Source organism: Brienomyrus brachyistius, chromosome 25 (assembly GCF_023856365.1).
Source record: "Brienomyrus brachyistius isolate T26 chromosome 25, BBRACH_0.4, whole genome shotgun sequence".
Taxonomy (NCBI): domain Eukaryota; kingdom Metazoa; phylum Chordata; class Actinopteri; order Osteoglossiformes; family Mormyridae; genus Brienomyrus; species Brienomyrus brachyistius.
In genome coordinates this window covers 5355678-5378820 of record NC_064557.1, presented here as the reverse complement: position 1 = coordinate 5378820, position 23143 = coordinate 5355678, and the positions used below count along the sequence as shown (strand labels likewise).

General features: G+C 43.5%; 1 protein-coding gene across 3 annotated transcripts; it reads left to right on the top strand.

The window, feature by feature from the left end:
• Positions 1–3975: 3975 nt before the first annotated feature.
• Positions 3976–17288, top strand: LOC125720462 (major histocompatibility complex class I-related gene protein-like). Of its 3 annotated transcripts, none has more exons than XM_048995933.1 (6): positions 3976–4084; positions 8902–8978; positions 10880–11146; positions 15020–15298; positions 15651–15794; positions 15886–17288. In XM_048995933.1, the coding sequence occupies exons 2-5, from the start codon at positions 8933–8935 to the stop codon at positions 15770–15772; spliced, it is 714 nt and encodes a 237-aa protein (XP_048851890.1). In that variant the 5' UTR covers positions 3976–4084; positions 8902–8932; the 3' UTR covers positions 15773–15794; positions 15886–17288. The 3 variants fall into 3 exon arrangements, with proteins under 3 accessions (XP_048851890.1, XP_048851887.1, XP_048851888.1); XM_048995930.1 differs by lacking the exon at positions 3976–4084 and adding an exon at positions 7161–7346 and having other exon boundaries at positions 8730–8978; positions 15886–17287; XM_048995931.1 differs by lacking the exons at positions 3976–4084; positions 15651–15794; positions 15886–17288 and adding an exon at positions 7163–7346 and having other exon boundaries at positions 8730–8978; positions 15020–15396.
• The last annotated feature ends 5855 nt before the right edge of the window (positions 17289–23143 follow it).

Here is a 23143-nt window from a genome sequence, read left to right as displayed (position 1 = left end):
ACACCCACACTTCAGTGACTGCGCAGTTATCCCCTACATTCACACCCACACTTCAGTGACTGCGCAGTTGTCTCCTACATACACACCCACACTTCAGTGACTGCACAGTTGTTCACTACATACACACCCACACTTCAGTGACTGCACAGTTGTCCCCTACATACACACCCGCACTTCAGTGACTGCGCAGTTGTCTCCTACATACACACCCACACTTCAGTGACTGCGCAGTTATCCCCTACATTCACACCCACACTTCAGTGACTGCGCAGTTGTCTCCTACATACACACCCACACTTCAGTGACTGCACAGTTGTTCCCTACATACACACCCACACTTCAGTGACTGCACAGTTGTTCCCTACATACACACCCACACTTCAGTGACTGCAAAGTTGTTCCCTACATACACACCCACACTTCAGTGACTGCACAGTTGTCCCCTACATACACACCCGCACTTCAGTGACTGCGCAGTTGTCTCCTACATACACACCCACACTTCAGTGACTGCGCAGTTGTCCCCTACATTCACACCCACACTTCAGTGACTGCGCAGTTGTCTCCTACATACACACCCACACTTCAGTGACTGCACAGTTGTTCCCTACATACACACCCACACTTCAGTGACTGCACAGTTGTCCCCTACTTACACACCCACACTTCAGTGACTGCGCAGTTGTCCCCTACATACACACCCACAGTTCAGTGACTGCGCAGTTGTCCCCTACTTACACACCCACACTTCAGTGACTGCGCAGTTGTCCCCTACTTACACACCCACACTTCAGTGACTGCGCAGTTGTCCCCTACATACACACCCACAGTTCAGTGACTGCACAGTTGTCCCCTACATTCACACCCGCACTTCAGTGACTGCGCAGTTGTCCCCTACATACACACCCACATTTCAGTGACTGCGCAGTTGTCCCCTACATACACACCCACAGTTCAGTGACTGCACAGTTGTCCCCTACATTCACACCCGCACTTCAGTGACTGCGCAGTTGTCCCCTACATACACACCCACAGTTCAGTGACTGCACAGTTGTCCCCTACATTCACACCTGCACTTCAGTGACTGTACAGTTGTACAAATCTACATTCAAAGCTTTTTTTCCACTGTAAAATACGTTCAAGTGGGTTGAGTAATGTTCTGAAAGTGGTATCACGAATGACTTTGCGAATTTCGGGTCCAACAAAATATCCTGCTTTCAGTTTGCCATCAGTTTTTCTTGACCCAAATTTCTCCCATAGGTACTGCAAAGCATTTCCATCATGATCCATTGATACAACAAAATGTTTCATAAGGCCAGTTTTATATGGAGTGGAGGAAGGTAAACTTTCTGTGGATCGACCAATGGCTTATGCTGTATATTGTACTTTGCCGATCAGATTTAATAATAAAATATAAAGATGTTGTGGGTTGTATGAAAAAAATGTAAATAAAAGGCTGTGTCTATTTTGATCGTGATTGCTCCCCTCCAGTAACTAATGACCAAGAAAAACAACGTGTGCATCCTCCATTGTTTTGTGGTGGCTGTTCATGTTGATTTCATTTTATTTATTTAGCAGACAAAGCAACATACGATTGAGAAAGCAGTTAGAGGTCAGATCATCTCTGGGGCAGTTAGAGTCCTTGTTTCAGTTGTGTCATGCTGAGGGTTGGATCAGAACTTGATATAAATGAATCCATGGATCAACCCTGTTCAGTGTCAAACGTACAGACTTGTGGTGTTGGGGTAATGGTGTGGTGAAGATTTTCTTGGCATAATGCAGTTCACAGTATAATACAGTTCACAGCATAGTGTACCAAAACATTGTTGATGACCCAGTGAATACCTCCTGATGGATGAAGGTGGTTGCAGGAACAGGAATTTTATTGTACTCTAAAGCAGGTGTCACGCCCGGCTCGTACGATCATCGTGTGTGCCACGCCCCCGATTATCCTCGTGTGTGTGCAACGCCCCCTGATTATCCTCGTGTGTGCAACGCCCCCTGATTATCCTCATGTGTGCCACGCCCCCTGATTATCCTCGTGTGTGCCACACCCCCTGATTATCCACGTGTGTGCCACGCCCCCTGATTATCCTCGTGTGTGCCACACCCCCTGATTATCCTCGTGTGTGCAACGCCCCCTGATTATCCACGTGTGTGCCACGCCCCCTGATTATCCACGTGTGTGCCACGCCCCCTGATTATCCACGTGTGTGCCACGCCCCCTGATTATCCTCGTGTGTGCCACGCCCCCTGATTATCCTCGTGTGTGCCACACCCCCTGATTATCCACGTGTGTGCCACGCCCCCTGATTATCCTCGTGTGTGCCACACCCCCTGATTATCCTCATGTGTGCAACGCCCCCTGATTATCCACATGTGTGCCACGCCCCCTGATTATCCACGTGTGTGCCACGCCCCCTGATTATCCACGTGTGTGCCACGCCCCCTGATTATCCTCGTGTGTGCCACACCCCCTGATTATCCTCGTGTGTGCAACGCCCCCTGATTATCCACGTGTGTGCCACGCCCCCTGATTATCCACGTGTGTGCCATGCCCCCTGATTATCCTTGTGTGTGCCACGCCCCCTGATTATCCTCGTGTGTGCCACGCCCCCCGATTATCCTCGTGTGTGCCACGCCTGCGGATTATCCATGTGTGTGCCACGCCCAATGATTATCCTCGTGTGTGCCACGCCCCTTGATTATCCTCGTGTGTGCCACGCCTGCGGATTATCCATGTGTGTGCCACGCCCCCTGATTATCCTCGTGTGTGCCACGCCCCCTGATTATCCTCGTGTGTGCCACGCCCCCTGATTATCCTCGTGTGTGCCACGCCCCCTGATTATCCACGTGTGCTTCCCTAACCATGCACAGCTGTATCCTGTAGTTTTGCCCTGTCTTTGTTCTATATCAGTCCACATCCTGCCCTGCCTTTTGTCCGTCATTGATGTTAGCTGATGTTAGTGCTGTTGTTCTGTCCTGCCCTGCCGTACCCGTCTTCCCCTTAATAAATCCAAGTTTTCCTGACTTTCGGCTACCTGTTTCGTTCTTCCCTGCCTCCTACCTGCCAGCCTGCTCGTCCTCACCCACAAAACCTGACAGCAGGGGTCTGAAAACTGGAGGGCCCAAGTTAGGTATAATGGGCCACAATGGGACACAATTGCCGGGCGCATGCACAGACCCACACATGTGCACGCACATACAAGTTCCAGAGATACCAATTCACCTAATTGCATTTATTTTTGGACTACAGGAGGAAACCAGATTTCGCAAAGGAACATGGAAAGAACATGCAGATTCATACACACAGATCTAGCAGCTTGGAGTTGAGGTGACTGCAACCTAATTATAATATTGTCATTTTCTCTCTAATCACAGCTGTACCAGGCCAGGTGAAGTAGCCTGTGATTTCTGCTTGGAGAAGAGACAGAGAGCTGTGAAATCCTGCCTAACCTGTGCTGCTTCATACTGTGAAACCCACATCAGGCGGCACTACACTGTACCAGCACTGCACAATCATAAACTGGTCGACACATGTGGAGATCTGGAAGAACGGAACAGTAAACAGGTATTAAATAATCAAACAAGGAGACACCAGGGACAAGCTATGAGTGATCAAAAGCTTTTGTCGTAGAAACTAAAACAAGCAATATGGTGATTTATGCCTAGATGATTCAAACTTATGTTCAGGAGCATCTACCGGATGACTTGGAAGATTGCATTTCTAATGTTACTACATGCTCTCTGTAAGCAATTTAATCCTGTTTTTTTTTCATTCAACATTCAACATAATTCAAGAATGTTGTATACTGGATTGCAAAAGGTTTGTCTTCAGTTCATATGCTATTTTTTTTTCATTTTAATTTCTGGATTTACGGTAAGTACCTTTTATTGTGCATTTTTTTCATTTGTCACCCACTCCTCTCTTCTCCCGCAATACCAGAGTTGTAGGTCTCGAGATCCGATCTTGGTCTCGAGACCCTGCAGTATAACGATATTCGACAGCTTCAGCGAGTGCAGGGGCTGCTGGGAAGAGACATTGAGCAAGTGGGTCCTTTAAAAATGAACATGGAAAACGCCGGTAAGATTGCAATCATTCATCTGTTTGTTCATAGCTCTGTAGCACTCAATTGGATTAGAACTCGACGAACTTGGGCTCCAGGATGTATGTGCTGTCCTGTGCCTGCTTGTGAGAGTTCGTCTTGAGTGGATAGGTCTTCATTTAGGGAGCACTGCCAATCAGGGCCATAGCCAGATATGAGGTCAGCGAGGTCTAGACCTTGTTTGTTTTAAATATTCACTTGAATTAAAAAAAAATGTGTGTGTGTGTGTGTGATCCTGCAGCATTATGAGGGAGGGTGTGCAGGCCGCATACCATTCGGTAAGACAAAATGATCATTATCTGTAAAAAACATTCCAAAACTGTGATCTGCTGTGGCGTTTGGAGTAAAGATGATTGTATGAAACATGTTACATATAAGCATAGGCTATGTTGCATGTGGGTTCAGGAAATAAACAATACTCTCTGATTATATCATGGCCACGGCTCCCGTATTAATGTCCGTATCCTCGCTGAACAACATACTCCCATGACCCCTTAACTCCGCCCCCTGGTGGTATCACCAACGCTCCCATTTACCGTATATTACCTAAAACATCTTAACATAACCACATAAATGTTGGATTTCTTTCATATGGGCTAGATTATCGCCTAACCCCCAGCTCCGGGGGTGCCACGCATTGGCTGACCCTGCACTGTGACCCCCCCCAAAGCTACAGAGAGAAAGCTGGGGTAGGTGAAGCGAGGCATTCTGATGCACTTGTGTAAATGGCAAATGTAGGATTTATCATTCAGTTTGCCTATGATTATGGAACAGGTGAGCTGTATCATTGGAAAATGCTCTTCAATTCTCCAGTATTTTGCCCTCAAAAAATAATTTCTAGTTGTAGAGTACAGAGAAAACCAGAAGAAATAAAATCAATGGAAAAATTAAAACCAAGGAAAACTGAAAGTGTATCACGTGTTGTCACGGTCCATTTATAGTGGACTCCAGTTCCCAGAATTCCTCATGTCCACTTCCTGTTCCAACATATGGCTACCGGTTTCTTCCTTTGTTTACCTTAATTGTTTTGTTGCGTCCAGCAGTGTCTTGTTCTCTTGCCCTATTTAGCCCTCTTACTCCCAGCCCTTCTTTGTGTTTTGTCCTGAAAATCCTGCCAAATCGTGATTCTAGTCCAATCTTGTTTTTTGACCTTAGCTTTGACTGCATTTTCTTCTTTATACCTAACCCTAACCCTAACCCTTTTGCACGCTTGCTGTGCCTGCTAGTGATGGGAATACCTAATAAAGGCAATTCTGAAACTTCACAACCATTCTGACGCATTTGGACCAATTATTTCATAACGTTTCGAAATATACTAGGCTCAAAATTGGCATCTACTGGTGGATTCTGGTACTGCGGTTACTAATGTGCCAAAGCTCCCCTTTCCTAAAGTCAGTACTTACCAGGCTGCTTATATTCGCGACTCATCCCATGGACTCTGTGTCATGGAAAGTGCTGTACAACCAGTTTGGTCCGGATTGATTATAATCATGTTGTTACCTTGTATCAGCTTGGTCATGGAACCCTTTAATCATGGTGTCAGTGGCGTTGTAAGGATTTTGACCTTGGGGGGGGGGGGGGGACCAAGGTTAGCACTGTTGCCTCACACCTCTGGGACCCGGGTTCGAGTCTCTGCCTGGGTCACATGTGTGCGGAGAATGCATGTTCTCCCCATGTTGTCGTGGGGTTTCCTCCGGGTACTCCGATTTCCCCCCACAGTCAAAAAACATGCTGAGGCTAATTGGAGTTGCCAAATTACCCATAGGTGTGCATGCGTGTGTGCATGGTGTGCGAGTGTCCTGTGATGGGTTGGTGCCCCACCCTGGGTTGTTCCCTGCCTTGTGCCCTGGGATGGGTTGGTGCCCCATCCTGGGTTGTTCCCTGCCTTGTGTCCATAGTGTCCTGAGATGGGTTGGTGCCCCACCCTGGGTTGTTCCCTGCCTTGTGTCCTGCGATGGGTTGGTGCCCCACCCTGGGTTGTTCCCTGCCTTGTGCCCTGCGATGGGTTGGTGCCCCATCCTGGGTTGTTCCATGCCTTGTGCCCTGGGATGGGTTGGTGCCCCATCCTGGTTTGTTCCCTGCCTTGTGTCCTGCGATGGGTTGGTGCCCCACCCTGGGTTGTTCCCTGCCTTGTGCCCTGGGATGGGTTGGTGCCCCATCCTGGTTTGTTCCCTGCCTTGTGTCCTGCGATGGGTTGGTGCCCCACCCTGGGTTGTTCCCTGCCTTGTGCCCTGTGATGGGTTGGTGCCCCATCCTGGGTTGTTCCATGCCTTGTGCCCTGGGATGGGTTTGTGCCCCATCCTGGTTTGTTCCCTGCCTTGTGTCCTGAGATGGGTTGGTGCCCCACCCTGGGTTGTTCCCTGCCTTGTGCCCTGTGATGGGTTGGTGCCCCATCCTGGGTTGTTCCATGCCTTGTGCCCTGGGATGGGTTGGTGCCCCATCCTGGGTTGTTCCCTGCCTTGTGTCCTGCGATGGGTTGGTGCCCCATCCTGGGTTGTTCCCTGCCTTGTGTCCATAGTGTCCTGTGATGGGTTGGTGCCTCATCCTGGGTTGTTCCCTGCCTTGTGTCCATAGTGTCCTGAGATGGGTTGGTGCCCCATCCTTGGTTGTTCCCTGCCTTGCACCTGTAGCCTCTGGGATTGGCTCTGGATCCCCCCGCAACCTTGAATAAGTGGTTTCAGAAAATAGATGGATGGCTGTTCATTCACCTTATAGAGAGACATAAACTCAAACATTTGAGGACCACCTCTTGCCATTTCCAGAGCCACTTTCCATAATGAATGAAAAGGTGTTGTATGCAATACAAACTGTATAGCAATCAGTCTCTCCAACAGCAAAATAACATAACGACGCCATGAGGGTTTCATCAAATTTTATATGAGTTTCAAACAGCTGACAGGATTCAAAACGTGACACCTCAGGGCCAAGGGGATGTCATTGGTCACGTGATACTGCTCCAACTCCCCGTTTGGAGAAGCTGACAAGTACACCTTGCTGCAGCCTGCAGGATGGGGCGGGGCAAGATGTGGGCGGGGCAAGGTGTGGGCGGAGCGAGATGTCATTCAGTTCCCATATATGAGTGCAATGACCTGAAAAGTACCACAGGTGGATCAGGGGATTATGTCACAAGCTTAAGGTTGTTTTTAAGATAATTTTCATTTTCATTATTTGCCCATTCGACAATGTCCCCGTTGAGAATATTTATCATCAATTTACCTTTTCTGGTAGCTGTTTCTGCAGGTAAGTTTACATTTTTATTATGTGCAGTCGTGTCTTTACAGAGTTTTTTCCCAGTGGTTGACGAGGTAGGCTGGTGATTTAAGTAAGTTTACTCGAGGGTGAGGAAGATGTTCGTAAAGCGTGATGGCTTGTTTGGTGGGCATCGTTGCCTAACGCCTTCCGGGCTCTGAGTTTGATTCTTGTTCCCGCTTTGGAGTTTCCATGTTCTCTTTATAATTCTCTAGTTTGTCTCCTGTTTCCTTCTGCAATCCAAATGAAATGATATATCCAAATCGCCCATCTTACGTGACTGTATTTGTAAGAGTGTGCTTGTAATGGGCTGACACCATCCTACCCATGGCATCCCTTACCTCATATTCCATGCTCTAGATCCTGACCACCGTAGCTCCATTCTGGGAACGCTTTTCTGAAAGATGAAAGGCTGGGTCTGTATGCATGCCAGTGATTAAGCTTTTAAGTGAAAAGTGATATCACTGTATCTGGCATAAGTTCATTTTGAAGTTTAAATTTACTAAATAATTCTGTCAGTAAGGCAATGGTGGTTTCTTCACATTCAAACTTTTTCTATTTCCTATCATTGTTATATGTATAAAGTCAGTTTCCTCGAAAAAACCGTGGGAGCTACCTTGTGTATGACTAATAAATTGACGTGAATTATTGTTAAACTTTCAGGCAGACGCCTTCGATCTCTCGCAGTAACTTGCAATTTTGCAATGATTGTTTTGTTGTCGTGTTTTTTACTTTCATTTTTTTTTCACTTCCGGCAGTTGCGCAGTTTAAAAGAATGTTTATCACGAATTTACTTTTCTGTCATCTGTTGCTATAGATAAGTGAAAATACATTCATCAGTCCACCTTCCAAACGGCTTATATTGATATAACTTGATCGGGACTGGAAAAGGGAGGATGGGATGAAATCTTAAAATAATGATAACAAATGTGGGCTATAAGCTTAGCTTTCTGCAATAAGTCTGGTCCATATGAAGGTCCGAGTTGTTTTTATATATATAGAGAGAGTTTTTTCTGTGTTAGACTGGCTACAGTGGTGGTTTAAGTAAATGTGCCCGATGCTAATGAAGTGCGGGATCTATAGACAAGACATGTGATTTAGACACGATCGACATTTCTGTTAAATATACAAGTTTTGCTAACAAAAAAAACTGATATATTTTTAGTGTTTAAACATTTATTCTGCAATTTTAGGTGATATTGAGGATTATGTGGTTTGATGCTGTGAGTGAATCCTACTAAAACGCGTGGCGTTTGCGGATCTTTTACATAGCGTTTCTCGGTTTCTGTTGACGTTTTAGTTCAATAAATTAATAATTAATTTTTCCAGCAGCAAGAAATAATCGGGCTGCTCTTTTCTTATTCCCCGACCCAGGTACCCACTCTTTATGGTATTACGTAACACTTACATCAGATGGAACTGAATCTAAAGTGTTTTATAATGTCGGCAAAGTAGATGATATAACTATTGAAGCCTTCAGATCTGAATATGATTGTCCCCAGTACTGGAAACTAAGCAGTGATACCCAGGATTTTGTCAACTATAGGAAATATCTTACATTGGATGCTAAGAAAAACATGAATAATCACATTCGGAGGATAATGCCACACTTTAACCATACAGGTGAGTATGACAAATGTCATTTGTCTTCTCTTTAATGACAGTGTGTTTATTAGGTGATTATCTCCCCTTTATTGTTTTTTTGTACATTTACACAGTGGTTATTTCACTTTTCATAACTTTATATTATCATTAAGACCGATGCTGTTACACCGTATTCTGTGACCGTCGTAATGTGTGACTCCAGGGGGCGCTGTTTCACACGTTACCGGGAACGTAAGCAGGGTTCCTGTTCACGTGCACCTTCAATCTAAGCATTTTACTTACCGTGTCTGTCTAACTTTACCATAAATTGAATAAGCATACTAGTGGTATAGCAGACCTTAGTTGATCCATATGGATCCCACCCCCTATGCACAGTGGATTAACTGCACATTTTATCCACAATAGTGTGAAATACTATTGCCGCTGCCACTTTATGAACTCAAAATCATTTCTCACAACGAGAGAATCCCTCACTTATGTGTAGGACACAGGGAGAATTTTAGATTTTTATATTTAGATTTGCTAGTGTAGCACAAGCTAAAACCCTGGGTTCCTTTAAATCAGAGCTAGATAAGATTTACTTTGAGAATGTAATAACAGAAAAAATGCGGAAATGCAACTGCAAGATAGCCATGGCATTTTTAGCGGAATCCGCTTCCTTCCTTTTCATGACAATTGACACGCTGTTCGCGTGTCTGATTACAACATTCACCAGAATGTGGATAATGTCTCTGCCCATGATAAAAACATGAGAGACAAGAAGATTCCTCTGGACCCGCTCAACAGGCAAGGAAGCAAAAGTCGGGGTAAACGGGGATTTAATAAAGGGAAGAAGGCTAGAGGGAGAACGGGACATCGACTGACAATACCTAACATCAACTAACATCAATGACGGACGAAAACCAAGCCAAGACATGGACTGAAATTGACAGGACTGGGCGAAAATAATCGGACACAACTGGGCAAGATCGGGGAAGCACACGTGGATAATCAGGGGGCGTGGCACACACTAGGATCGCACCAGCCGGGCGTGACATGTATAACCCAAGGAATACGAGAAAAGCATTACATGTCAGTTTTATATGTTTTCGACAGGGGTGTAGTTAGCGACAGATAGGGGGGCTTGTGATAGAGTGTGGAGTTATTATTGTAGCAAAATTATTATTTTTTAAATTTATCCAGCATTTAATAAAATACATACTGCATTTGAAGACTTTTCAGCTTTACGATTTCAGGACAGAGCAGCTGCTCTGTTTGGAACATTATGGCTTTTTGGTTCAGGGTTTTAGTGTTAATACCAGCAGCAAATCTAACGGTACATTAGCGCAAACAAAAGAGCTGCGTATGCTGGAGTACGTCTTGCTTGGGGTTAAAGAAGTTTGAGGTTCATTGGCGTGGGAAACGGCAGTTCTAATGTTAATATACAGGCAGCGGATTCATCATTAGCCAGACAGCATATAACCCACAATAGCATCTGTATACTGTATATATTTATGTACTATAGATACAGGCATCTCTCAACACACAAGTCATTGAACCTTATAGTGGTCCAGGGGGCAAAATGGGGTCCTTCCTCATATCTAGTAAGTGTACCTGATAATTTGGTCACAGCATCTATTGTAATCAGCACCTGATGTGGTGAACATCACCACTAACACCCCTGTTTGAGGTAAAGTCAGCTCCCCCTCTGAAGCTGGTGTCCTCAGCGGCTACCTAAGTCACCAAAAGGATTGACCAGCCGCAATAATAATAGAGGATATTATCCCAGCCTAGAGGTATGACTCAATGTACTTCACCACAGTGCAACCATTGGTACATACTGGGTAATTGTTTTATAATGGGGTTGGAAGTGAGATTTATTTATTTTTTTATTGTGAAATGAAATGCTTAGTTAAATGGAATTTTATGTATCATGTAAGGATTTCACACCCTCCAGAGACTGGCAGGGTGTGAACTGGATGACGATGGAACAGGAAGAGTTGGAGTTTGGGAGGCTTACGATGGACAACAATATCTGGACACAGCTGAGGGCGCTGGATCCTGGAATCTTCCCACAAATCAGAGCAAAATTGAAAAGTTCTCCACTGACTTAATGTCTGCTATTACCGTAACATTGTATGGTCAAGAATGCCTTCAATTCTTGAAGATGTATGTCACAGAAGGGAAGAACATCCTAAACAGACGACGTAAGTGTCCTGCTCAAGTAAATCTGCCTGCGTCAGATTATACAAGTAAATTAAGCACACAACATTATTCATAGAATTCAGTTTGTGAAATTTCCCCATGACCTGATTACTGTCTAATAATAGATGTTTGTACATACATACATAACATCATATATGTATAATTACACCTAAATTTGTATGTTTTATACAGTTTATCATGTGCAATGTCTATATAGACTCATGTAAACTATAAAGATAATTTCTGATGTCTCATGGTTAGACTGTTTGCAGATGGACATTTTGACAGTGGTGTAGCAAGTTATCTGTGACACCAAAGTCTTAATTCGTCCTCATTTGTATTTTTTTAGTGCAGATACTTGTTGCTGTATATCCGGGTGTCGCGTATGCCTTTAAATGTGGTTGCACTCTCGAAAATAGAATATTGCTATGGATTCCGAGGTGTGTGACGTCACGTCCAGCAAATCTCCCATTCTCGAAACAAACATGGCTGCCTCCACGAACACACTGTTGTGTGTTGTTGCTTTATATTTTAGCAGATTTGGAGCGTGATTCTTTTTTTTTTTTTGAGAGACAAAGAAGAAGCACAAACTGGTCAAACCACATTTAAAACTTTGTTTTAAATCTTGTATTGAATGTTAGGGTACTGTTTACAATCATGATATGGTATTCTCTAAATCGAACACGTGTCATTACATTTACAACTATTAATATACTTAACAAAATAAGCATTTTTAAATAGAGTGGTACCTTGGTTTGCAAGCATAATTCGTTCCAGAAACGTGCTTATAATCCAAAGTACTTGTATATCAAAGCGAATTTTCAGATTAGATATAATGGAAATTCAGATGATTCGTTCCACAACCCAAAAATATTAATATACAAATGATTAATACAAAATATAAAGTAAAAATACATATAACAAATTACCCTGCACTTTACCTTTGAAAAGAGTCATGGATGGTATGAGGGAGATGAAAGAGAGAAGAAGAGGAGGGTTATTTTGCTGGAGGATTTTCACCATAACTAACGGAATCACTGCTATCTGTTGGCTCACTGGAACTTTTTTTTTTTTTTTTGCTAAATTTTGCCTGTACGAGTGAGGCACACCAACTAACAATTACCCACAATCCTCCAGCGTGTGTGTGTGTGTGTGTGTGTGTGTGTGTGAGAGAGAGAGAGAGAGAGAGAGAGAGAGAGAGAGAGAGAGAGAAGAACCATCGGCTCAGTTGTGATTACGTGGCGCTAGGCATACAAAGTGTATACGTAATACTCGTATTGCAAGACCTTGCTTGTTTAAATTGCAAGTTAAAATTCATTTAAAAATTTTGCTCGTCTTCTAAAACACTTGCAGACCAAGTTACTTGCAATCCAAGGTTTTACTGTATTTCTAAAATAGAATTACTGTTGACTGTGTAAGCCGCCATGTTCAAATGTCCTACATCAACATTGGAGAGGAGGTGTGTTTCCGTCAGGAAGTGACGAAGATAGATAATGGAATACAGGATTAGAGTAACTTCTCGTGTTATCCTGTCGTTCGTGGTGTCTGAGATATTGGTGCTTGTTGTGCAGTCCTTTCACGGACTAACATAAATAGTAATTTTATGTCAATTCCTCTCTGCTAGTCTTTTGTTCGCCACCGCTGCGATGCCTCAGTCTGCCTGGCACCCGAATACGGAGTGCAAAAAAATCACGAAGCCTCGATCATGACGTAACGATAGGAATTATATATTGTGGCCATGTTGTAATGCATTGTGGGAACAGTTTAATAAAACGTACCACCGACTTAACCTAGACGAGGGAATGAATTAATTAAACGATTAATGCCCATGATTTAACTAAAATGAGGGAACATGTTAGCACTGTTGCTTCACACTTTGGGACCCGGGTTCGAATCTCTGCCTGGGTTACATGGCATAGGCTCCGGACCCCCCACGACCCAGAAGGATAAGAGGTTTGGAAAATGGATGGATGTTAGCAAAATGTGTCGATGATTTAACAAAAACTAGGGAACAAATTACTAAAACATGCACACGATGTAAATAAAATGAAAGTAAAGCACCCTATCTCTCCATATTCCACATAAGAATTCAGTGATCAATGATGACACACCACAGCACGACAACAAAATGCATCCTCTGCATTTAACCCTTATGTGACACTGTGACATAGCAGGGGGCAACTAATTTAGCGCCTGGGGGACGGTACCTTGCTTAGGGTACCTCAGTGGTCCTTCATTTACAAGTGCGCTTCCCTAACCTTTAGGCCATCAATCTGCCCCAAAAAACATACATGCTTTAATATCTTGGTGGGGAAAGGAACAAACTCTCGGGAATCCTTGCAACTTTTGAAAAACATTTACTACTCAAAACTCCACTCTCACAGCCCGTCCCAATCACCTCACAGGCTGAAGGGTGGGGCTACCTGGCTGCCAGAACCAATCACATCACTGTGATAAGAAGAAAACTTAATCCATTAAACCCTGTCTACTACATGTGCCTCTTGTTATTGCGATTCCTTTTAAAAATGTCTTTGCACGTCACTCCAACCTAGGCTTGCCACTCCCCATTCTGAAAATTAAATATGAGGAACAGGGAGCACAATGAAATGTGGTGGTGGGGGGGTTCAAATCACGAATACAGTAGAACCCTGGAACTCGAACATCGAAAGAGTCTGTCATTTTTTTTCACTTGTACCTTGACCGAATTCTTGTAGCTCTACTGATCCTGCTAAAATTCGTAAAGATTGAGACCAGACCATGTGATCAGAGCAAAGCAATCAGAATGTCCGCTCATCACAGTCACTCTGGTCATTTTTCAATGTGCTTGGTCACCGCTTCCTCCAAAAAAGTCTGTAGCCTAGCTAACAGGGCAGCCAAATCCACATTCAGACATAAATGATTTATTTCAAGATGCTTTCCTGCTAAAACGTATCTGAGTTTTAAATAAGAGTAAACAAGAATGCTTGCGTATGAGTCAGTCTACCACTAACACTCCTGTAGAACAGAGTTGTGCTGTGAATATTATCGTATTTTTGGATTTTTTGCTCTTATTTTGTTTTTAAATAAACCACCATGGGACCTAAGAATGTTAGTAATACCAGCAAACCAAAAAGGAGTTGTGAGAACCGCGATAGAGCTTACAAAGGAAATTATTGTATGCTATTAGCTCTCCACAGTACAGGTAAAGTGCAGTTAAATTTTCATTTATTTAATATATTTATGGGTTTAAAATTTTCATTTATGGTTTATGCGTTTAGATTAACATATGTATTTATACAAGTTTAAATGGGCGATCATTTGGGGGTCTAGAACAGATGAATCCAGTTTACTTTATTTTTTTTTTGGGAAAATGATTTCGATTTTCGCCCAAATCAGTTCTCGGACAGCCTTCTGGAATGAATGAAGTTCGAGAACTGGGGTTCCACTCTACACGACAAATCGCACCCCATTAAAATAATGGAACACGTACAGCATTTTATTTTGTGATACTAGATGAGCCTGTAAAATACGTAATGGGTGGTCACTTTAAAATTAAACTGTCTGTCCATGCTAGCAGATGCAGAAATCTAGTGGTCTAAATGAAAGTAATGTATTAGGGAATAGTCGTGGGAACGAATTAATAAAATGTGCCCACGATGTAACTATAAGAAGGGGACTAATTAATGCATAAAACATGGCCACGATTTTCTTATGTCCTGGCCGTCAATAGTCTTTGTATCAAAGTACCTGTTTGTCTCGTAATCTCCAGTCCGGTCATTAACATCTGTCTTCCTGTAGTGTCTTCTCATATATATATATTATCTTTATGTCGTGACCGGGGCCCCACTATTAAGGTATGTTAACTAAATTAAAATATATTTCCTGTTTCCATGTAGAGAAGCCAAAGACACGAGTTCTGTTTAAAGACAGTGACACTGGAAAGAAGGTGACATGCTTGGCTACTGGATTCTACCCAAGACACATCAACATGACTCTGCTGCGAGATGGACAGCCTGTACCACCGGAGGAGCTGGAAGGGGGGGATGTGCTTCCCAACGGGGATGACACATACCAGCAGAGAAAGAGTGTGACTGTCAGTCCTGAAGAAGAGAGGAGAAACTACACATGTGTTGTGGAACATGTCAGTTTGGACAACAAAATGGACATAATCTGGGGTAACAATATAGATGATATTTAAAATCCTTTCAGCTGAATATATTAGTATGCATAGCAGCAAAATACTGGGCTTACATTTCTAATCAGAAAAGTGACACAACCTACCTTTAAGAACTTTTAAATGACTATCATTCATTTAATTTCAAAGCAATCGGTAACCTTGTGATTGAAAGGCAACATTTAAATACACTTTATATAATGATTACAACTGGTGGATTAAATGTAATACAACTGGTGCATTTATTTATAACAATGTAGAGAAGAGTCTGTTTGTATGAATTTGCTTAATAGAGTATAATTAAAACTATACAATGTACTAAAGATCAAGCTTTTGTTTTTGCTTTTGTGTAGTTGAAACTTGCCCTTGGATGACTTCGTACAAGATCTTTATTGCAGCTGTGATTGGGACTGGATTTTTGATGGTTATTGTAATAGGGAAAAAAATATGGAGAAACCGCCAGCGTCTCTTGTGAAGTGACATTCTGATATGCAATAGTAAGTGTTTTTAAGACTTAATTCAACAATTGATTTGTTACCTAAATTGTTATGTTTATATGTTGACATATTATTATATTTTATCTTTCAGATGCTGAAAAACCTGATTGAAATGTAGGAAGTTCAAAGACATTTAACACCTTGCTGTTATTTCATAACTTCCTGTTGATTATATTTATCAGAGCAGTTTCAGACTGCAGTTTGTCAAAGACGGGTAATGTAGTAAAATACCCAACTGTATATAGAGTCTTCACAAAATCTATATAAAGAACTAGTGTATGTTTGGTTCATTAATAGCTTCAACTAAGTTATAACATATTATATTCAGTTTACACGTATATACACACACTACCAGTCAAAAGTTTGACCACAGAAAACATGACGGGAAAAAGAAAGTAATTTTCTCTCAATGACAAATACAGTCTCCTCCTCCTCCTCCTCCTCCTCTTTTGCTGGCCTGCAGCGGTGGAGAGAGGCTGTGCCGTGTCCTCCGGGACGGGAGGCGGTACCACAGTCTCCGCAATACACCGAGCGGCTAACTGGCCTTGTGAAATGATATACAAAAGACGAGCCGAAAATAACAGGAAATAGCTGGGCACAATCGGGGAAGCACACGTGGATGATGAGGGAGCGTGGCACACACGAGGATCGGGCGAGCTGGGCGTGACACTTATGATAAACAGAAACAAGCATCAATACTACAATAGGTTTTATATACACTGTACAGCACTGTGCTGTGTTTTAATTATGTAAAGTTCAGTTGTTTAATTTGTACAGTACTGTAATCAATTTTTAACATTTTATTACCTTATATTCATGTAATAAATATACAAATGTTAATTAGATGATAATCTGCCTGAAACAGAAAGGAAAGGAAAAAATCAGTTAAAATGATCATCCGCTTATACCGATCGATTTCACCCAGACAGACATTATCTCTATATACGGATTCCACCGTATTTATGACGACACATGGTGTTTTTATATGTTCACTACAAGTCAGCGTTCTTTCCTGTATGATTATGGCCACATTCATACTAAAGAAACACACTTATGTAAGGCAGTCAAGGGAAACGCCTGCAGGAAAAATATGAAACTTTACATGAACTTTACATTTTACATACATTTTGCAATAATATATGGCTTTAGTAGGAAATACATGTTTATTGTTTGTTGTTTCTTAATAAAAGTGTATATTGCTTTTACAGTAAATGTGTTCTGAAGACATGGGTGATCTCTCCACATTCCGTTGGTTTAATTAGACAAACGAAAATTCGTTATAGTTGCACGCCTAAACAGACATGACTGCTTGACGGCAACTTTATTCTTCCCAGTTCTGTGTTGAAGTTCTCTTCATGAAATAATCAGATACACCATCACATTAGTAGAAAAAAATAAAAAGTTGCCTCCGTGTGACTCCTCCCCCTATTGTGTGGACGGATGACATCATCCAATGCTCAGCTCCAACCTCTTAGCAGTAAATAAGTCATGTAATATGCAGAATATTTTCAAATATTCAAAAAATTTCAAAATCAAATTCCAATGCAATTACAATGTATTTCTCCAAGATAAATTAAATCTATTTCCGTTCAATAACATGCAGATTATGAAGTATTTCTAGGTCCCAACACATGCCTGGGTTATTGGGTTCTTAGTGCTTTCTCAGGTCAAAAAATTATTTTATGGGCCAAAATTTCAATATTTCTTCACTTCAGTCGATCATGAACTATACAGTGCTTGTCTATTTCAATTTCTTTATGTAATAAACATTTTTAACTATATAAGCATGCATTGATGTCTATCAGATTACCTCAAAAAGTTATCAAATGCATGGAAAGATATTAATTTTCGCCTGCCACTCTGTTTAAATTCTACATAACTGTCTTAGCCCAGCTTAAGCTGAATTTTAAAGGATTTCTAATTGGTGGAAAGACCATTTTTCCTGTGTCCTGCCAACATTTAGCACCTTTAACGCTAAGAAGATTCAGTCGTTTTTAGGGCTGGTGATGTGGTACCAGCGTTTCATTGAGAACTGAGAACTGACCGCAACTGATTGGACCCCTGACTGCGAGCAGGCCTTGCATAAACTTAAAGATGCTCTTCTTGCTGATGTTGTATTGGCACACCCTGACTTCTCCAGACCTTTTATTTTAGCCACTGATGCTTCTTCAGCCTGGGCGCTGTCTTATCACAGCTTGTGCCAGGAGAAGACCGAGCCCGCCCTATTGCCTTTGCAAGCAGGACTTTGAGTAAAGCCCAGAGAAAGTATCCTGCCCACCGCCTCGAGTTTTTTGCTTTGAAGTGGGCATGTAAACACTTCTGTCCCTACCTCTGTGCTTGTGGACAGACCACACGTCACTAGCGTGGCTCTTAAATTTCTGCAACCTGGAGGGACAGCTGGCCCGCTGGTTGTAGATGCTGGCAGAGTGTGACTTTCAGATCCAGCGCCACCAGCCCTTTCCCGCCATCCCTGCACCACCGAGAGCTGTCGTCACTGTAGCGGGGCAGACGAGTGCGACCATTCCTCCGGGGTAGTAGCTGCTGCCACCCACGTGACCCACCAGGAGGTAGATTACCAGCAGCTCACTATGGAGCAGCACAGCGACCCCGTGCTGGCCAGGGTGAGGGAGTGGATGAGCGAAGGCAGGCGACCGGGCTGGGAGACAATCGCGGCCTTCGATCCGGAGATAAAGGCCTACCACTCTCAGTGGGATACCCTGGAAGAGCAGGAGGGGCTACTGTAGCATCGCTGGCGATCGCCGAGCTGCACTGGTGAACTGCTGCAGCTGCTGGTGCCTGGAGCCTATGTCCCGCCGTGTTGAGGTCAGTACACATGGCTGTCAGGGCCGGGCATTTTGGGGTAGCTAAGATGCTAGGGGAGCTGCAGCAGCGAGTTTATTGGTATCGTACAGCAGTGCAGTAGGGCTCCGGCTGTACCGCCGTCGCCCTCATGTTTGGCCGTGAGCTGCGGACCCGGAAGGAGGTTTGGCTCCCCCCCAAGTCAGATCTGCCAGCAACATCGGGAATGGACTACCTGCGCCACCTCGGGGAGCACATTCGCGTCATGCCAAGCTGGCTAGGGACCATCAAGGCGCAGCCACGGCCAGGCAGAAGAGGGCGTATGACGTCCGCTGCCGGGGACAGGCCTTCCAGCCCGGAGACCCTGTGTTGGTGTACTGCCTCATCACCCAAGCTCGACAGCCATGGAGGGGCCCTGGGGAGGTCCTGGAACAGATCTCCGAGATGGTCATACATAGGGTATGACATCATGGTGTGGGGAGCCATAGGGTATGACATCATGGTGTGGGGAGCCTTAGGGTATGACATCATGGGGTGGGGATACATACGGTATGACATCATGGTGTGGGGAGCCATAGGGTATGACATCATGGTGTGGGGAGCCATAGGGTATGACATCATGGTGTGGGGAGCCATAGGGTATGACTTCAGGTCATCTCTGGTAGTGTTTCGGGGGACCCTGATAGCACAGCGCTACATCAGTGACATCCTGCGTCCACATGTCTTACCCCTCCTGAGACAGCACCCTAGTACAGTCTTTCAACAAGACAACGCCCGTCCACACATGGCACGTGTGTCTATGCACTGCCTGCTCCACGTCGAGGTCCTCCTATGGCCAGACAGGTCCCCCGATCTTTCTCCAATCGCACGTGTGGGATCAGCTCAGACGTCAACTCAGACCCACTGCAAATCTGCAGGATCTCGAGGGTCAGATACAACAGCTGTGGGCCGCAGGAGAGGATACAGCGGCTGTACAACTCCCTTCTGCACCATATTGTTGCATGTATCCAGGCCTGGGGGGGTGCCACACCCTACTGACATAGGACCAGCAGTGAGCCCATACTGCCAACTCTGTTGTATGTTTCATCTGATATTACAATCATTGCGATACAGTAACATGACCTTTCATCATGTGCAGATTCATTTCATTTCCAGCAATCACTTTTTTGTCATTGGGTATATATTGCTCATATAAATTTTAATATATGAAAAGTGGCAATTGTTTATGTATTTTTCAATATATGTGAAATATATGAAAACACCATTATAAATTGTATTATATATTATATGGGCATGCATAATTATATTTTTGTTGTAATGCCATTTGTGGTATGAATAATGTAATTTCTCATTGTAATTCCATAATTTCAGTAGCATACAGACTTAAATTGTGAGTAAAATTCCAACGTTGTCAAACAAAGTATATTGAAATGTTCATATATTTAAGTAGCTTTTCTTTCATAAAGGCTGTTATTTCTTTACTTCTTGTCTAGCCTGATTCCCTCTGGCTCTTGCTTCCTTTGTGTCATTAGTTAATGGTCTTCAGTTGTGTCTTTTCTCCAGTTCGCCTTGACCACTCGTGGTCCTGTTTTGGTGCTTTTCCCTGTGAGTTATTATCCAATAAGCCCCGTTGTCTTTGAGCCGCTGAGCGGATCGTCACGCTCTTTCCCCGCCTCCCCCGTGCCGCGGCATATCAGTTATTGTCTTTGTCTTATCAATTTCATATCAATTACCCAAATTTTATTTGGTCTTTTATAAAGGGCTTATAATAATTTGATTATGGGCTTGAGCAGCATGGCAGAAACTCTGCTGTAGCTCTATGGAGATCATTGCATTTTGCTCCCTTTATCAACAGCGTATCAGTTGAAATACACACCTATGCATTCTTTTAAAGTACAAAATATTGCTGACCAGCAGATGGCAGTAAAGGTCTATTAGTAGAGCCCTGACAGTGGCTGAAAATGTGGAAAATGACGTCTGTCAAAATAATTTACATGTTGTTGTGGACACAAAACCATTCCTCATATTGCACAAAAGTAAAATATATATATATTTCTCTATATTTATACAATGAATCTAACATTTTCCCGCTACAGTACTGGGTAAAGTGTGCATTAAATGCATATAAATAACCAGCTCTTTTTCAAAGTATGGATTAGATACTGCAGTGGATCAGATTAACACTAGAACTAATAAAAGGTAAGATTAAGGGCGTATTGGCTAAGATCATATATATATATATATATATATATATATATATATATATATATATATATATATACAGCTCACTTTTGCACATCACATATATATATATGACCTGTATCTTCACGTTTGTGATGTGCAAAGTGAGCTACGCCCTCATAATGAAGGGTTAACCAAACAGCAAATCCACATCTTCAGTACTAATGGCTGAATCCTGGTTTCCTCTAATGAATGACTGGAGCATGTGATATTTCAATGAAAAATGTTCACAGATAATATATATTTCCCTGTCTAGCTCTCCAGTTTAGAGAACAGTCCCCTTAATCGCTACAGTCCCGTACTTCAGTGTCCCCCCTCTTTAAAATGCAAACCCTTGTTTAAAGCCCCTACATGAAAGCCTCCAGAGGGCCCAAGCCTCCGTAAGCCGTTTGCCCGCGTAGCGTTTTCCTCCCTGCGGCCTCCGGCACCCCAGCCACCCACGCTGTTCTAAGCCCTGATCTCTTTTATCCTCCATATCCCTGAGGCGAGAAAGCTGTAAGCTGGGAATCAGATGCACTTGGTGGGGGATTCCAGGGAGCACCGGCAGACCGGCTCCTGACACAACAGCAAGGCTGGAAAACGATGATTCTACAGTATAACACGGACAAAACTGGAGCAGAACACTGTGTGCAGATTATAGCTCAGTTTTCACAGAGAATGCTCATCGTGACTTAACACTAAGGCTAACTTTGACTAGAAAAATGCAGCCAGCTAAGCTAACACCTAACTAGCTTGTCCTTAACCCTAACCCTAAGTTTGACTAGAAGAATGCAGCCAGCTAAGCTAACACCTAACTAGCTTGCCCTTAACCCTAACCCTAACTTTGACTAGAAAAATGCAGCCAGCTAAGCTAACACCTAACTAGCTTGCCCTTAACCCTAACCCTAACTTTAACTAGAAAAATGCAGCCAGCTAAGCTAACACCTAACTAGCTTGCCCTTAACCCTAACCCTAACTTTAACTAGAAGAATGCAGCCAGCTAAGCTAACACCTAACTAGCTTGCCCTTAACCCTAACCCTAACTTTAACTAGAAAAATGCAGCCAGCTAAGCTAACACCTAACTAGCTTGCCCTTAACCCTAACCCTAACTTTAACTAGAAGAATGCAGCCAGCTAAGCTAACACCTAACTAGCTTGCCCTTAACCCTAACCCTAAGTTTGACTAGAAGAATGCAGCCAGCTAAGCTAACACCTAACTAGCTTGCCCTTCCCCATAGTCCCTCCTTCGAAAAGCCGTCGGCTCCCCGCTAATGGCGTGTTGCACCAAAGCAGTCTATGCCACCTGAAGGCAGCCCTTTCAGAAGCGCTGATTGATGGTGCCGGCAGTAACCCCCACGGATCTCTGCCAGGCCCTGAATGCCAGCCGGCAGTCTGTGGCTCCCGCGCCCCATTCAGCCCGATTGTACTCACAAGCCTGTGCACAGAGCAGGCAGGAAACGTCCTGGACGGCACAGGAAGTGAAGAGAAAGGCCCGTTCTGGGCCTTTTATAAACCTTTGCTGAATAAATTCTCCTTTTCCCAGCGTGCTGCTGCTTCTTCACAGGGCAGCCCAGTGGAAAAAAAACACACTGCAGTGATCATGGCGATGGATCATTAGACTAGTGAGGTACAGGAGAGCATCACTACTCACTGAGAATTAAATTGTGTCCCTCGGAAACTTCTCTGATCACTGGAAATTCTTCGCAGTAGTACAGGTCCATGACACTGACTCCATCTAATATGCCCATATGAGGCAAATGAGGCAAACGGGGCAAACGAGGCAAATGAGGCAAACGAGGCAAATGAGGCAAACGAGGCAAACGAGGCAAACGAGGCAAACGAGGCAAACGAGGCAAACGAGGCAAATGAGGCAAACGAGGCAAATGAGGCAAACGAGGCAAACGAGGCAAACGAGGCAAACGAGGCAAATGAGGCAAACGAGGCAAACGAGGCAAACGAGGCAAACGAGGCAAATGAGGCAAACGAGGCAAACGAGGCAAACGAGGCAAACGAGGCAAACGAGGCAAATGAGGCAAACGAGGCAAACGAGGCAAACGAGGCAAACGAGGCAAACGAGGCAAACGAGGCAAACGAGGCAGGGTCTTACATGTGTTATATCAAAGAAACAGGCTGTTCTCACTAACTCATTGCTGAAATGAATCCTTGAAATGATAAATGTCTGCACTGTTCTGAACCAAGTCAAATTCATATTATTTGTCACTTATACAGTAAATGTGTGCGTTTATGAAAATGTGAACTTTACTATTAAAGGTCTCTGTTATAAACTTAAAGGAATCTCTGCAAATTCTATACAAACTGGCTGAATTTTA

Excerpts from the sequence above, each read along its gene's own strand:
- LOC125720462 (XM_048995930.1), top strand. The coding sequence starts at position 7,289 with ATGTCCCCGTTGAGAATATTTATCATCAATTTACCTTTTCTGGTAGCT. Across the intron at positions 7,347-8,729 it reads TCTGGTAGCTGTTTCTGCAG|GTACCCACTCTTTATGGTAT; the intron begins GTAAGTTTACAT and ends TCCCCGACCCAG. Across the intron at positions 15,299-15,650 it reads CAAAATGGACATAATCTGGG|TTGAAACTTGCCCTTGGATG; the intron begins GTAACAATATAG and ends GCTTTTGTGTAG.